This window comes from Platichthys flesus, chromosome 11 (assembly GCF_949316205.1).
Source record: "Platichthys flesus chromosome 11, fPlaFle2.1, whole genome shotgun sequence".
Classification (NCBI taxonomy): domain Eukaryota; kingdom Metazoa; phylum Chordata; class Actinopteri; order Pleuronectiformes; family Pleuronectidae; genus Platichthys; species Platichthys flesus.
The window spans coordinates 3,263,858-3,277,729 of NC_084955.1; the positions used below are offsets into that span (position 1 = coordinate 3,263,858).

General features: G+C 41.4%; 1 protein-coding gene across 2 annotated transcripts in view; it reads right to left on the reverse strand.

Moving 5' to 3' along the window:
* Window positions 1-1,174: 1,174 nt before the first annotated feature.
* The window catches only part of dop1a (DOP1 leucine zipper like protein A), a 35,620-nt gene continuing 22,922 nt past the window's right edge, over window positions 1,175-13,872 (reverse strand). For both annotated transcript variants that reach the window (XM_062398853.1, XM_062398854.1), the window contains 16 exons: window positions 13,639-13,764; window positions 12,620-12,754; window positions 12,281-12,336; window positions 10,442-10,546; window positions 10,204-10,270; window positions 9,732-9,876; window positions 8,718-8,797; window positions 8,042-8,151; window positions 7,689-7,838; window positions 6,872-6,933; window positions 6,499-6,651; window positions 3,102-3,238; window positions 2,956-3,011; window positions 2,698-2,862; window positions 2,281-2,410; window positions 1,175-1,796 (listed from right to left, as the gene is read on the reverse strand). In XM_062398853.1, the coding sequence (XP_062254837.1) occupies window positions 1,488-1,796; window positions 2,281-2,410; window positions 2,698-2,862; window positions 2,956-3,011; window positions 3,102-3,238; window positions 6,499-6,651; window positions 6,872-6,933; window positions 7,689-7,838; window positions 8,042-8,151; window positions 8,718-8,797; window positions 9,732-9,876; window positions 10,204-10,270; window positions 10,442-10,546; window positions 12,281-12,336; window positions 12,620-12,754; window positions 13,639-13,764 (1,986 nt within the window). In that variant the 3' untranslated portion in view covers window positions 1,175-1,487. The remainder of the gene's footprint in view (window positions 1,797-2,280; window positions 2,411-2,697; window positions 2,863-2,955; window positions 3,012-3,101; window positions 3,239-6,498; window positions 6,652-6,871; window positions 6,934-7,688; window positions 7,839-8,041; window positions 8,152-8,717; window positions 8,798-9,731; window positions 9,877-10,203; window positions 10,271-10,441; window positions 10,547-12,280; window positions 12,337-12,619; window positions 12,755-13,638; window positions 13,765-13,872) is intronic.

Genomic DNA, 13,872 nt, shown 5'->3' on the forward strand with positions numbered 1-13,872 from the left:
ATTGGTGATTGTGTTTGTGTTTTTTTCTCCAGGAACCCACAGACACCTAAAGACATGCAGATTGGGGTTAGGTTTATTGGAGACTCTCAATTGACCATGAATGTGAGTGTGAATGGTTGTTTATCTGTGTATGTTGGGGACCTGAGAGGCGGTGGTCTAGTGGCAGAAACTTGGACTATGGGCAGAGAAGGTCTCTGGTTCGTCTCTGGATCGACTCCACGGAGAGACAACAAAAAGACGAACCTCGATTGATCTGTCCAAAAATCCAAGAGGATTCTCCCTACCCTGTCTAGTGCCCCTGAGCAAGGCACCTTACTCCCCCAACATCTGCTCCCCAAGCGCTGTACATGGTCGCTCACTGCTCTGTGTGTCTTGCACCAGATGGGTAAAAAGCAAAGATTAAATTTCCCTACCTGCATGAGTGTGCCTTTGCATGTCTGTGCATGTGTTTGGGATGAATAAATGGATCTTAATCTGGTATTGGTTCATAATAGATGGATTCTTAAGTGAATCTTGAGCAAATTAGTTTATCAAGATGTTAGAGGTAGATAGGGTCGTCAGCAAATCAGGATGTCGGTGGTTGCTCCCTTCTGCACGCAAAGGTCCCTGAGCGAGACACTGAATCCTTATGAATGACGTGTGGTAGAGAAAGTGCTGTGTATAGAAGTATTTTATGAGAGTTTATGTGAACAGGTGCATGTGACCTGTAGTAATGTCGTTTGAGTGAATGTTGAAACTATATAGATGCCATGTAAAATCATCCTATTTAATATTTACCATAACCTTAAGTGGTAATAAGCTTGCACATCTGCTCATTTGTGCGTGTTTGCGCGCACACACACACACACACAACTCTCTATTGTTGGGAGGACAATCTCTAACCTTAAAATTCACAACCAAGTACCTTAGCCTAACCCTAACCCAATTCTTACCCTAACCCTTAAACCAAATCTTAACCTTCAAAAAGCCCTTGGAATTTGTGAGGAAAATGTCCTCACACTGATGGTATTGAACCAAAATTGATAACTCATAACTTCATAACTATAGATGGACATGCACACACACAGACTTCTAAGTAATTTTGTGTCACATAATTAATCTCAATTGAACTGAAGAAACGGTTACAGAGCAAAAAAACATTTCAAATATTATGGGGAGAAAGACACAGCCCAAGTTACCCTACTATTATAAATCTTTATTTTTTAAGTCACATCGATATGGAATGGCACAGCATATTCACTTTGCCCTAAAGGACTTGAATGTATGTTAAAAGTCAGTCATCAAAGCTGCTCCATATGTACAAATAATTAAAATGAAAGACAATAGCTTTTGAAAAGTAAAATAATCGTTATAAATAGAAAAAAATGTACAAACAATGTTTTCTCCACTTGTATTCCCTTGTTTTGTAATGTACAGGTTGAGGTTTTCTCACGAGTGTTGATCAGTTATGAGTTAATCCCCATGTTACTCTGTCCTTTGCTGTGTCCTCACGTCTTGATGAGTCCCTCGAGAAAGTCTTTTTCCACCATCTCCTCGATGTTCTGCCGTGCTCGACTCCAGAACACTTTCTGGCTCTCCAGCTTGTGGCCCTCCTTGTGGCCGTGGAAGGAGGAGTTTGCAGGGTTGTGAGGGAAGGCGGGACCTGAGCGTCTGCTGGCCTTGCTGTTGAACACTTGGCTGAGGAGGTTGAAGAACGGCAGCAGCTGCTCCATGCTGCGGATCACGTACAGGGTCAGCATTAGGTGACCTGGTTCCCAGGACAGGGTTCGCATGGAGCAGTCCTCCTCTGGGTTTTTCTGAGGAAGAATGAATCAGATAAGGAATGACTGAGGGAGAAACATGTGTGTGCCGTTCTGCAGGTTGAAAATGCATTGTCGAGAATAAAGTTGTAATATTATGAAAATAGAGGCACAGGTGTAGTATCCTCAGTTTCATAATACCATAAGTATTAAGTCTTTGAAAAGATTGAGCAAGAAAGTGGGAATTTCTGAGAGAAATGACACTCTGAGTTGAAGGGAAGTGCATCTTTTTGGAGGAGTAAATGTGTGGTAGTGGTTAACTGTGTATGGTTGGTTACATCTATGTCACATGTCTTTTTTTTTTTTGTGATATTAAAAGGGGTTTCATAGTTTTACAAAGAGACTGGTTCAACATTTTGGATCCAGAAGGTGTGAAGCTTGAAATCCTTTAAAGAGCCTTTCCCTGAACACTCTTTTGAAGAAGCAGTCATTTGTTTCCATCCCTTAATAACCTTGTGTAGACAGAGGGAGTATGAGATACCTTGGCCCGTTTCCTCAGCAGCTTGGCCAGTCGAACCACGTAGGGCTTAAACTCCCTCTGATGAGTCCCCTGACGTCTCACTTCTAATCCTGAATCGTCTGAGGCCTCCGGGATAAAGGCCCAGCGGTACCTGTGACGAGACAGATCTCACTCAGATATGACCTTATTTTTATCTATTCAACGATCTACCAACGCATTAAAGGAGCGACATATTCACATGCCCATTCAAATACCCTCCACATATCAAGAATGGGCATTTTCTACAAATTATCCCACTTTTTTTCAGCCACCTGAAATTATGACATGAACACATACACAATCTCAACTTTTGACAAATTATGTCGGTTACTGATTCTCTGACCCGGGCCTATCACATGCAAAGCCTTTTACGACCCATGTTTGTTTGTTGGTACTGACATCTGAAACTGAGGCAGACTCTCAGGAGGAAGAGCCAATGCCAGGTCCAGGAGCTTGCAGGCAGACAGATAGAGGTTGAGCCAGCGCTGGCTGTTGTAGGAGGTGGAGAAGCCGTTTCCACCAGAGTACGTGGTCTCCAACCCAGCCACTGACGGACCTGATGTCCTAAAGATGGACAGGAGAGGGTAAATCATTAGAGGAGCACAGATAGTAGCGATTTGGATTTATTTGCAGCTAGTTTGCAGTGTCAGCAGATACCTTGATATATCCTCATCCGCTGTCAGCTCTTGCTCCATCAGTAGAAACACTTGAACCTACAGAAAAACAGTTTTGTGCATGTGAGTTGATTTATGTGCGAGTAGGTCAATAATTGTAGGAGAAAGTGTGTGAAATGTAGCGCTCACCAGTTCAGTGATCATGGTGGGCCACAGGGAGGTTAGGTGTTGAGGTGAAATGCGCAGCAGCAGCACTCTGAAGAACAGGAACACCTGAGCATGGAGGATGGGCACCTGAGGAAGACGCAGGCTCTCCACCAGACGCTCTGAATGCGCACACAAACACACACACAACAAACAAACATTGACACACTAGCTCAATGAAAGTGGTAAAACATGAAGGTTAAAAAGCACCTAAAAGCTTTGTCTCTCAGTATAGACTGTCAACATGTGAACACACAGTCCATCATAGCTCTGCTCAGACCTGGTATTTACATCTGTCCTGAGAGGTCCAATCACAGGTGGACAATACTAGGTTTGTCTGTTCACACTTTGTAATAAAATGTGTCTCCTGTCACCACTTGTGATCAGATCTCACTTCCCCACTCTAAATGCAAATTAACAGGTGCGTCATTTCTGTTCACAAAGAACACATGTTGTGTTTAGCCAGTCTGAGTTTACATATGTGTCTGTCGTCTATGTGTTTATGTTTCAAGCAAGAGTGAGAGAGAGAGCAGGTAGCAGGTCAGAGAATGTCAGTGGAGTAGGTGGCCCAGAACACATTTCCTCTCAAACATCTGGAACTGAGGGAAGCTACAGACTTAGAATGGGTCGTCCACTAACCAGAGGGTTGGTGGCTCAATCCCCAGCTCTTCTATTCCACTTTCTAAACACCAAAACGCCAAATTGTCCCTGATGGCTGTGCAGGTAGTGTGTGAGTGATGCGTGATAGATAAAGGTGTTCATGGGTGAATGGCAGAACTGTAAAGCACTTTGAGTGGTCACCAGGACTAGAAAACAAATTCAAACCATTTACACCAGGGGTCTCAAACTCAAATTACCTGGGGGCCACTGGAGGCAGTATCTGGGTGAGGCTGGGCCGCATCAGGTATTCCACAAAAAAAACTTTGCTAAAAAAAAAATCCAAACTTCTCAGATGTCCTTATTAACAGTTATTTGACTTCAATGGGTTCTTCTGAACATGAATAGAATATTGAAGAACATGAACGGTTCTTCTGAACATGCTTTCTCTTGCCTACTCCTTGCTGCCAGATCCGGTACCTCTCGTATAGAATTTTTTTAAATTATATTAATATGAATATTAAAAAAAGTTTTTAAAGAAATAATTAAAATAAAACATAACAATATAATGTAATCACTAGAAAATTACGGAGCCCCTGTTGACATCGGTGGATAAATTACTAATTTGTGGCCACGCAATAACAAGAGAATCTAATAAATTATATATAAAGCTTTCTTAACAACAGCATCACAATTTCATAAAATAATAACAAATGCAGACTTCTAAGATGAACCAAAATAATTATGCACATCGTCATGTACAGTCTGTGGCTTGGTGCTTAAATGTCACCACCAGAGGATGAGGGAATTTAAATCATTAAAATTCATTCACACATATCAGGTGTAAATAATAATGTAAAACAGCCCAGACTGTAAAATGTAGATATTAGCTCAGTGACGTGTTATAAACTGCTGCAGTTTAGAATAATCTGCCTGGGTAAAGAAGCTCCCAAAACCTCACAGCGCAGCGTGTGCGTAAAGGAGCCGTGGTGTCCCTTGAATTTGCCTTCAATTTAACAAATTGTGTGTGTGTGTGTGTGTGTGTGTGTGTGTGTGTGTGTGTGTGTCTGTGTGTGTGTGTGTGTGTGTGTGTGTGTGTTCCGTTCGTTTTCTCCGCTGGACACAGAAGTCGCCTTTGCTCAAGATGCCACTTTATTAATCACTGACACAAAGACTGATACTGTCAATGCAGTATAGCCTAAATAAGTCTCACTCCATTGTAAGTGCCATTTGTGTGCTGTCTTGAGCGTTTTTTTATGTGCTCTCCGGGACCTGTGCTCGTCATACCTGCACTGTCATATGTACTTAGCGTTCCGGCACCTTGTAATTTACAAATGAAACACTGGATACATCATGACCTGCGCGAAAGATGGCGGAAAACTATGAATTTCACGCTCCTGCTCTCCGCACATCGAAAGCCACTCTTTTCTCTCCCGGCTCTCTCTCGCACTCATTCTCACACACACACACACACACGCCCCCGCCCCCCATGTCACATGCATGGTGCATTCACTGGACAGGCACACATTAGGAAACCAGAACATCATCACAGAGTCCCACACAGAAGCTAACAATATAAAACTCGCGGGCCACACTAACATTAAACTTTCATATTAAGGTGGGGGCCACAAAATATCGTCTCGAGGGCCGCAATTGGCCCGCAAGTTTGAGACCCCTGATTTACACAGTGTACACATAGCCTGACGTTGTCAGACTCACAATTCTAGTCAGAATGTGAGTCTGATACCGCTCCATTGGCTGTGATTATGGGGCGTGTTTCAAACGAACCAGAAAAAAAAAGCCTAATTTCAATTGGATAGACCTACAACCAATCAGAGCAACGTAGTATGTGATGTACGCTGAAGCGACGGCAAAGCGATGCTTAAGTGTAGCGTCAAGCCTTAAATAACAACTGGCTCCCATCCACTCCCATGTTGGGGGGGGCTATGTATTCTCCACATAGGCTTGAGTGGAGAATACGTAATTTACCCTTGACACCCGACATTTAACGGAGCAAACAGTGGAGAAGTTCTTCAACATGGATGACATTAAATTAATAATTGAAGTGGAGAAGTGCAGTGAGTTGTATGATCCTCGGAACATGTTGTATAAAGACAAGACTAAAAAGGACATATGTTGGGACGCTGTTGCTTAATGTTGGAGCAACAAGTAAGTATATGCTTGAATACTACTGGATCAACGGGTGACATTATTAGCACTGCCCGGCGGTTTAGCGTTGCTTCAGTGTCCGGTGTGAACAGCCAAGTGCCGGCGCGATAGGGATTAGCGCGGTGCTTTGGTGTCGCCTCTGCGTTCTCTGTTCCTCTTTCAAAATGAATGCGCTGTCGATGTCTTCTAAAACAGACTCAATGGCAGCATCTACACATCTCAGCTCTCCAGCGGCAGGCATGTTTGTTGAAAACGAATTCAACCCAAGTGCACGTGGTTGATTACGTTACTGTTGATCATCTGTCCATCATCGTATAAAGCCCTCCCTGACAATCTGATTGGTCCGAACAGTTTCTGTTCGGGCATAATTTCCTCATAGTTCGTCTGGCATTCAGGCTAGTGTACACATGCATCTCAGACCACATTGGAATGCAATCTGAGTGATATGATCTCAAGATGCATTTAGGAAGCATTTGAGTGCGTTCAGACTGGATGGATGTAAATACCAGGTCTATAAGGGGCCTCTGCTTAACTTTGATACTGCTTGTTGTGGGAAATGTTCTCCTAAAGCAGAGCTGATAATTTCTGCTCCATATCAATGTGTTGTGTTGTTTACCTTGAATGTCTGGCAGGTATTTCTGGTACTGGTCCACTTCGCTGCTGTAGATGGTGAAGGCGAGGCGTTTGAGCAGCATGGCCCTCTGCTCCAGCTCTGCGTCTCTGTTGGTGAACAGACTCAGAGAGCTGCTCTGGGCCACCGCAACACGGGCTGGAGAGGGAAACACACACTTAATTAATCTGTGTGCCAGTCTTTAACATCTCAATGGGCTATCAACTGTGTCACATATGCATATATTGTTATCATCTGAATGGACAAGAGATTTATTTGGATCTGAAATGCAAGCGCTCGTCTCAGGGAAATATGATTTGCTAAATGCACCTACACTTGTTTTCTAAATTAAACACTAGTGAAGAATCATAAGGCTTACTCATGAGGTCTCTGAATGTGGTCTTGTCATGAGTCATCAGGTGGTCAATGATGGCTCTCCAGCTGAAACACAAGGGAAATGATGATGCATTCATATTCTACAAATATACATGGAAAAATACACAGCCAGCTTTTCTGGCATTAACACATGCCATTACAAAGTTACATTCATAAGAAACTTGGGTGAAATGTTTCTACACTTGCACATCATGTACATGTACAATCTATGTCCCTTTAACTGAAAGTAAACACAGACGTAGGCCTTATTCTGTAGGACCATAGTGAATTATTTTCTTTACAGAAAACATCCTGTACATTTTTGAAGGGTTGAATAGATATATATTTTTTCCGAGTTGCAAAAATATCGCCCGACTATTGTGAAAAAAAAATGTCCTGACCTATGTCCTTCCATCGTGTTCTGGGTCTACCCAGAGGGGGAGGATGTGAAAAGGGTAGCAGTTCTCCACTGAGCACATTCGACATGTCTGAACACCTCAAGGCAGAGCCCTGCCAAAATCATTTTTGGCTGCTTGTGTGACCGACCTCATTCTTTTGGTCACAACAGGTGTTCCAGGTTGCTGCTCCTGTGGTCGACCAGACAGCTAACAGAATAAACTTGTTTTGAATTGAATTTTATTGAATTGAACTACCCAGCGCTCATGACTATAGGTAAGGGCTGGAACAGAGATCCACTGGTTAGTCGAAAGCTTTATCTTGCGACTCAGCTCATCTTCATAGTAAATAATAAACTAGACTAACACATGCGCGCACACACACACTAGCACGCGCACACACAGTTCATTTCCTCTCCTACTCACGGACTGACGCAGGATGAGTCCATCTGGAAGAAGGTGTGGTCCATGAAAAGGTCAAAGGCCTCCTTCTTCCAAGCACGGCGGGTGTATTGGTACCCACTTAGGCTGCTTAACAGTTGGATGCAGGCCCGGTAGCTGGGGGCGTTGTGAGCACTGCCAGGAGAAACAGGAAACATTACGCTTCCATCTTCAAAACAAATGCTGATCAGCTCCAACTCATTTTCACACTAAATCCTCCTTAGCAGCTTGATAAGATTCTATTTTCTCTTTTTCTTGACAATATCTTTAATTAGTGAAATATTAAATCAATAGTAGTAAGTTAAGGATATCTTGTTTGTAACAAAGCTTATCCTCGCCTGTGGTTGCGGAGGTAGGGCACTACATAGTGCATGATATTAACCAGCAGAGGGATCACTCTCTCCTTCTCGTCACTGTAGAACACCATGTCCAACAGATGTGCCAGCACCTAGCAAACAAATTCAGAAATTCTTATGTCGGTCTTCACACATATGCTTTAAGTAACCATTGCGATAATGACTGATGTCGCTACAGAATATTATTAGAAAGAAGGCAATAATCACCATATTACTGCACCAACTAAATACATGAGAAATGGCACAGAAATATTTGGATGTATTACCACAAATAAGCCCATTAATCAATAAAGCTGCAAACAGCTGTTTCTCCAGCCAGGGTGGAGGAACGTGGTGAGTTATTTCCATTGTTCAGCTCAGCTCGTTCACAGCACAAACACTAAACACACTGATTCATAGGTTTACTTATAATGATTTTCCCAGAAGAGGGGAGGTGGTCGTACATCAAGTGTATGGAGTTAAATGAAGTGTGCTTTGTGTCGTTGGGTGTGCCTGGAGCAACAGGCCTAAATGCTGCTGCTTAATGTGAGTAAGAGCGACTTGATACACAATCGAGGTGAACAATACAAACAAGTGGCACAACCCCTGATTGGTGGCCTGAGAAACAGCAGCAGCAAAGAACGGGTTGAGCTGAATTGCAGAGATGTGAGTGTTTTACCTCAGCCAACAGCGTGAGGGCGTGAACGCTGTACACTGATGGAGTGAAGCTGGAGGCCTCCATCACTGTGAGCATTAAATCTACAAAACACACAGACCCAACATTAACAGCAGAAACACAGCGGAGAAGTATTAAAACAGCCATGCTGAAACATGCAGACCTACTGCAGTGTATAAACACATCTCACATGCTTTTTCGGGATGCTTCAGTGCATCCTATTCAGATTAATTTCTACACTTGATTTAGCTGGATTACATTAATCCCTGACATCTCTGGTATGAACATGAAAATGACCCCTCCCTTCACAAAATAGTCTGCCCTTAACACAAATACAAAAACTAGCTTACTACAACTAGCATCTAAACAAAAAAAAACTGATCTGAGCAGAGACCCTGCAGACAACTCAACAACTATGAAACAATCTCAGCCTGTTAGTGTGTCTTTGAGGAATCAGACAGAAACATGTATTTCTGCACAGTGCACACACATTTATATGTATAACAAATGTTAATTGCTAAACTAGATTATTATTTAAGGGGTTTTTCAAATTAAAATTCATGATTGAGTTATATCTGATTACACTATTAAAGCTTGCAGATCAACCCATCACCCCAGTTTTAGCCTCTTTCTTAACTGGCTTCCACAACATTTTAGAAATGTTTTTAGAGTTCTTTTCATTTCTTGCAAGGCACTTAATGATCAGACTCCTCCGTATATAGTGGATCTTTTATCCCGATACATCCATGCTCCACTTTGAGATCCTCTCGCTAGGAGCTTTTGATTGTTCCTGATTCCTGACCTATTTCTCATATATATTTTTTAAAAGATTTCCATTAGCATGTGTCCAATATTAGTTTAGTTTTAGTAAGTTAAGTGTGAAACTTGCTAATATACAGTGGAGTTCAAAGGTCTGACACAACTATCTTCAAACGTTTGGACCCAACAGTATACTGCAAAATCCACTAATGGCTAAATGGCTTTAGTACATGCAGTTAGTACACATAAGAAACACACCTTCTACGTCAGCTTCCAGGTTTGTTCCATCCACAACGATCTGAGGAGAAGCCTTCACCTCCAGGTTTCTCCTCAACCATGTAGTTTGCTCCAGAGAGGAGCCTGCAATTGTCCCGATGGCCTCCACAACTTTATGGGTCACATCCTTAGTACACAAAGGATATTCAGCATATTAGTAAGGAGCATGTCCATACAGGTATTCTTCATTGTAATTCACTCTATAATCATGTGCAACTGTCTATAGTCAAACTAACTCCGACCTTCAACTTGGCATTAGAGGGGGAAAAGTTATCTTATGACAATTTAGAATAAAATTGGTTTTAACCATCGTAGCGTAGTCACCCTGCTGGCCAGAAATCGTATATGATCTAATGGAAACCTCCAATACCTCTTTTACACTTTCTATGGATAAGGAAAGTATATATATATATTCAAAATAACTAAATTGGTTTTAAAGGGGTTAATTAATTACCTGCAGCTCCCTCTGGTCCTTCTTGTTCTCCAGATTGGGGTTCTTCAAAATGAATTCATTCAGAACTCTAGTGAAAGAAAGACAAAAATGTTAAACAAGCTAATATCTAGGTGTGAGCTACACAATAATCACAAGACTCACAATACGACACACAATAGAACAGCTGATTCCTCAGAGGTTGTGAGGATTTAACAACACCTTTACAACAACTCAAATGAGAGAAATAGGAGAAACAAACCCGAGTATAAGAAACTGTCCAGGGGCAGGAAGACCCAACTGTATAGAGTCCTTCAGCAGGGCCAGTAGAGACGGCCAGCTGTCCACTAAACTGGACACAGGGATCCTACAACAAAAACAAGCAAGAACACAAGGTGATAACTTAAGCGGTTTAACAACTCGACACAAATATATGGAGGACCATACATGACTTAAGTAAAAATAAATAAATAAATAAATGTATAAATAAATACAGAAATAAATAAATAAATAAATGAATAAAAAAGGAAATAAATAAATTAATACAGAAATAAATAAATAAATATGTTAATACCAAAAGAAATGTCAAAAGAAATGTCTTAAATATATTTTAACATTTATTTATTCCCTGATACATTTCCTTTTTATTTGCAGTGTCCTTATGCTAATGAGAAAGGCGGGCCTAACCGCAGTCTCATGCAGGATTGGTCACAGGAGTGTAATGATCCAGCCCTACTACTTCTGCCTCTCAATGCTGGTGTCCAGTAGCTGTTTGCAGCGTTGAGCCAGTTCACACTTAAAATGAACTAGTTAAAGTTTAGAGGCTGGTTAAGGTTACTTTTTATTGGGATGATTTAGGTGTCAGTAGTCCTGACTGTAAGCGTCACGTCTCGTTTTCTACTGAGCACAATGAGCGAGCCGAGAGGAGAAGGAGGAAACAGAAACTCCAGCTCGTTACAAACCACCTGCAGCCTGTGCTCTGATCATGAAGCCGCTGATCTCTGAGCAGATTTGACCAGAGAAACTCTGTGTTTCCACTGTTCCACAGAGTCACTAACTGGCTGTTTCACGGTGAAGAGCTCAAGTCTCAGTCACTGCCCGTGTCTCTGAGCGATTGTGTGGCGGAGCGCAGGGGCTGTGTGTGTGTGTAGCTCAGTTGACCAATCCTGCTCGAGACTGAGGTTAGGCCCGCCTTTCTCATTAGCATAAGGACACTGAAATCGAAAAATAAAAGTTGGAATAAATGTGGAAATAAATAAATAAATGTGGAAATAAATGCAGAATTAAATAAATCAATGTCTTAAACTTATTTCCACATTTATTTATTTATTTCCACTTTTATTCCAACTTTTATTTATTTCCACATTTATTTATTTCCACATTTCAGTGTCCTTATGCTAATGAGAAAGGCGGGCCTAACCTCAGTCTCAAGCAGGATTGGTCAACTGAGCTACACACACACACACACACACAGCCCCTGCGCTCCGTCACACACTCGCTCAGAGACACGGGCAGTGACTGAGACTTGAGCTCTTCTCGGCTCGCTCATTGTGCTCATTACAACACGAGACGTGACGCTCACAGTCAGGACCACTGACAGCTAAATCATCCCAATAAAAAATAACCTTAAATAACCCTCTGAACTTGAACTAGTTCATTTTAAGTGTGAACTGGCTCAATGCTGCAAACAGCTACTGGACACCAGTCAGCATTGAGAGGCAGACGTAGGGCTGGATCATTACACTCTGGTGACCAATCCTGCATGAGACTGCGGATAGGCCCGCCTTTCTCATTAGCATAAGGACACTGCAAATGAAAAGGAAATGTATCAGGGAATAAATAAATGTGCAAATATATTTAAGACATTTATTTTGACATTTCTCTTGGTATTAACATATTTATTTATTTATTTCCATTTGTATTTATTCATTTATTTCTGTATTTATTTATACATTTAATTATTTATTTATTTTTACTTATGTCATGTATGGTCCTCCATACAAATAGGACTTTATGAAGGTTAAATGGATTTGAACAATATTTGCAGGTAATAGCAGGGATAAGTACGTTATAGTCTAATGTTCTGAAGCATTGAACTCACCTCTGGACGTAGGCAAAGAAGAACTGCAGCATGCATACCTCTAAAGAGAGGTGCTTCTGTGGGTAGAGTAATGGCATAGTGATTGACCAGGAACAAGGTGAAATGAAATAGACTTCAAGAGATTCAAGACAACAAACAAACAAAAACACAATGTTCCTAAACTTGACTTATATTTAATTCTTTAGTTAAAACTCAAAAATTTCTGTTGCAGTTGTGTTGTGGTTATACAGAAAGATCTTACAGCTCTGCAGGGTGTTTTGTTGAAGAGTCGGTGATGAAGATTAAACTTTGTGAGCCACAGAACAAATGACACCAGCAGCAAAAAACAGAAACACAAACCTTGTCCTTTGCGATGGAAGGTGGCTGTTTCAGAACCTCTTTGACTGTCTGCATGACTGTTTCTGTGCGCATAGCACTCACTGAACGAACCAGCTCGACCAGCAGCAGCTGCTCTTCACTGGCCACAGGGATCACCTGAAAGACGTCGTATGAATGGTTTAAAAGCAGTTTACTAACTTTACTCAAATTAAAACATGATAAGGCGCAATATAAAATCTGCATATCATGTTGAACAGTGCGCGTACTGCATTTTTTATGATAACTACTGATTCCATCCGAGACAAGACAGATCCATTTCCACCACTGTTATCATTCAAGGAACATTTTGTCTCTCAAAACCAAGCTTGTGTAAGGATGGTATGAAGAGAGTTACATTTTAACATGTTGGCAAAACATTCTTTACTGTGAGTGGACTACACAAGACTACACAAGAAAATAAACAAATGCCAGGATTATGTTGTTTCGTCTTCTTGAGCATAGTTTGAGAGCAGGACTTTTTTAATGCTCTCACTCAAAAGCCTGCACTCGCACTAAAATAGCCGCTGCTCAGGCTTTGACTGTGCGCTTGCAAGGTTATGAGTAATAAAACATCCCGACCCTGTTATGGATGTGTTAGCGTTATATCATTAAGAATCCTATAGGGGAATGTGTGAACCTGGTTAAAGTAACTACCTGTACGGGACTCTCAAAGTAAAGCAAACATACTCACAAAAATGGTGAGAGAATTGAATTTGTCTTCACCAGACCTGACATTCGATAAATTGGGGAATATTGACTTATCCCACAATTAAGCCCACAGTTTGACTACAAGCAGCGCAAATCTAAGCACAAGAAAGGGCCGTACTACGAGTGTGAATACAGCATTTTGAGTGACAGCATTACAAATCGTATTTATCTCAGTAAGTCCTGCTCTCAAACTGAAAGACCAAACTCTTGAATACAGAATAAAATAATTAGATTCAAACTGTTTCAACTTGAAAAGGGATTGACAATTTTTTTTTCATTGCCACAACTCCTACCTTATTTCTGACTGGAGTCTTGACCTGTTTCCTCTCGTTCCAGACGTAGGCAATTGCTGCCATGAAGTGAGCACCATGGTTCATTGAGATTGGACCCAGTAGCTCTAAAATTTGCTGACGGAGGTTCTGTAGAGCAAATACAAGTGAGGACCTGAGGTTAGACCTTAACAGCTGAAAAGTAACATTTACAATACAAAACAGGCTTTGCCACCACCAATGACTTGTAAATATCAT